At 49.5% G+C, this 2,172-nt stretch overlaps 1 protein-coding gene across 1 annotated transcript; it reads right to left on the reverse strand.

Annotated features, from left to right (window-relative positions):
- Positions 1–5: 5 nt before the first annotated feature.
- LOC125488298 (lysophosphatidic acid receptor 6-like) lies at positions 6–771 on the reverse strand (the record flags this gene model as incomplete). Its single annotated transcript, XM_048621242.1, has 1 exon — positions 6–771. A coding segment is annotated over exon 1 (762 nt), but the record flags the coding sequence as incomplete, so codon positions are not given.
- Positions 772–2,172: the final 1,401 nt, after the last annotated feature.

Below are 2,172 nucleotides of genomic sequence, written 5' to 3' on the forward strand. Positions count from 1 at the left end.
CCCGCGTTGTGTTCCAGAAGCTTCTTGGCGATCAGAGGGTAGCAGACAATGATAATGACCAACGGGATGAAGAAACCGACGACCGCGGCCGCGATGCTGATCCCCGAGATGTGCCCGCTCCAGGTGTCCATGGAGAAATTCTCCAGGCAGGCCCTCTTGCCGTTGGGGAATTGGTTAGTCAGGGGCTGCCCAATCGTCAGGTACAGGAGGCTGGCGATCAGAAGCAGCCAGATGAGGCAGCACGTTGCCACACTGTAGCGTGTCCTGCGCAGCCAAATCGAATGAATGGGATAGACGACGGCAATGTAGCGGTCCACGCAGATGCAGGTGAGGAAGAGCGTGCTGCCATACATGTTGGCGAAGAAGAGGGAGCCGGTGATTTTGCATGCTACCTCGCCGAAGATCCAGTCGTTCTCCAGGGCGTGATAGGCCACTTTGAACGGGAGCAGGGCAGCGAAGATGAGGTCGATGGTGGCCAAGTTGATCATGAAGACGTCGGAGGGTGAGAATGAGCCCTTCTTCCTGAAGAGGTACCAGAGGACGCACAGGTTGGACACAGTGCCAAAGGCAAACACCAGGCTGTACACCACGGGAAACAGGAGGTACTGGAAGTCGGCGTTGAACTGGCACATATTTGTGTTGTTGGTGAGGTTGGCACTGCCTGTGGAATTGGTTGGCGGTGACGTGTATGATGCCCATCCCAGGGACCAGTCGCTCTGGGTAACAGTGAAGCCAGCTTCAGCTGTCATTACTGCTGGATTGCCCATGCTTCATAGGATCTGAAATTGTAACAACATTCAGCACAGGTTGCTCAGAGAGTATGGCTTTACATTTGACTCTACCAAAACACAAAATTTCCTACAGTCAGGCCATTCACCCCATTGACTCTGCACTGACCCTCCAAAGAGCATCCCACCCTGACCCAGTCCCCGAAACTATCCCCGTAACCCCAAACTACTTGATACTATTTGCCTGAATGTTTGTATCGCACACTTTATTTTACAATGTTCATATTGAAGGATTGTCTCTCAATTGGAGTTCAATTAGTCCCTTCCCAAAATAATTAAATAACAATCCTTGATGTTCAAGGCAGGATTTGCTGCAGAGTTGCGAAAGATCTGTTGAGTGAACAGGCCATTTCAAACGCATACGAATAAATGTCCGCAGGACACTTTACCCAGAGCCTAATACTAATCTAGGATGTGTTCCTTAAAGATGTTTCAGTGCTGTGGCTCAATGGCATATATGTTCAGAAATGTTATTACACACCTTTGGAGTAGATGAGACTTAAACCATGGGTCTCCTGGTTCAGAGGTAGCGACACTACCAGTGTACCACAGTAGTACCATGGGGTGGTGGGGGTATCAACAAGAGATTTGGAGATTGAGATGAGTTGGATAACAGCACTGAAGAAAGGATGGCTGTAGGATGTTTTCTTCGTCATGCTTGCTCAGAATACCAAGGTACAGAAGTATTTCCTACTTTTAAACAGTTTCATCAGAACAGTCCTTGTTGCTAACGGCAAACTATAATGGGGGGGCGGGGAAACAATTGTCTTGTGGTATTAAAGCTAAGCTTTTAGACCAGTCACCAGACAATGGGAAGGATCTGATTGCACTGGAGAGGAGATTCGCCAGGATGTGGGATGGGATCGGAACGTCTCAGTTATGAGGAGGAGGCGGGATGGGCTGGATTGGTTTTCCCTGGAGCAGAAGAGGCTAAGGGAGGATCTGATTGAGGTACACAAAATTCCAAGAAGCACAGGGGGAGTAAATTGCAGCAGATGCGTCTGAGACCAGAGGGCATAGGAGCGAATGGTTAAGAGAGAATCTGAGAATTTTTTCTCTCCCGCTAAGAGAAATATGGGAACCTGCTGCCTGAAAGGATGGTGGAAAATCCAGGGTGGGGGTTGGGAGGGAAAGAGAGTGGGGCAATCACCACTGGAAATACTGGAAGCCCACTCTCCTCCACAAGAATGCCTTCCAGCCCACTCTCCTTCATTTCAATCGGGACCATGAAGGCGAACTGATGGTGTGACAGTCATGTGCTGGGGAAGGGGAAGGCTAAGGTGGAGGTAAGGGAGGTTTCCTGAGGAAGGCAGTGACAGCACCTCCTCATCTGTTTGGAACACAGTGTACAGGGAGCTTTACTCTATATTTGACCAATTTATGC

This window comes from Rhincodon typus, unplaced genomic scaffold (assembly GCF_021869965.1).
Source record: "Rhincodon typus isolate 14 unplaced genomic scaffold, sRhiTyp1.1 hic_rhity00000212, whole genome shotgun sequence".
NCBI lineage: Eukaryota > Metazoa > Chordata > Chondrichthyes > Orectolobiformes > Rhincodontidae > Rhincodon > Rhincodon typus.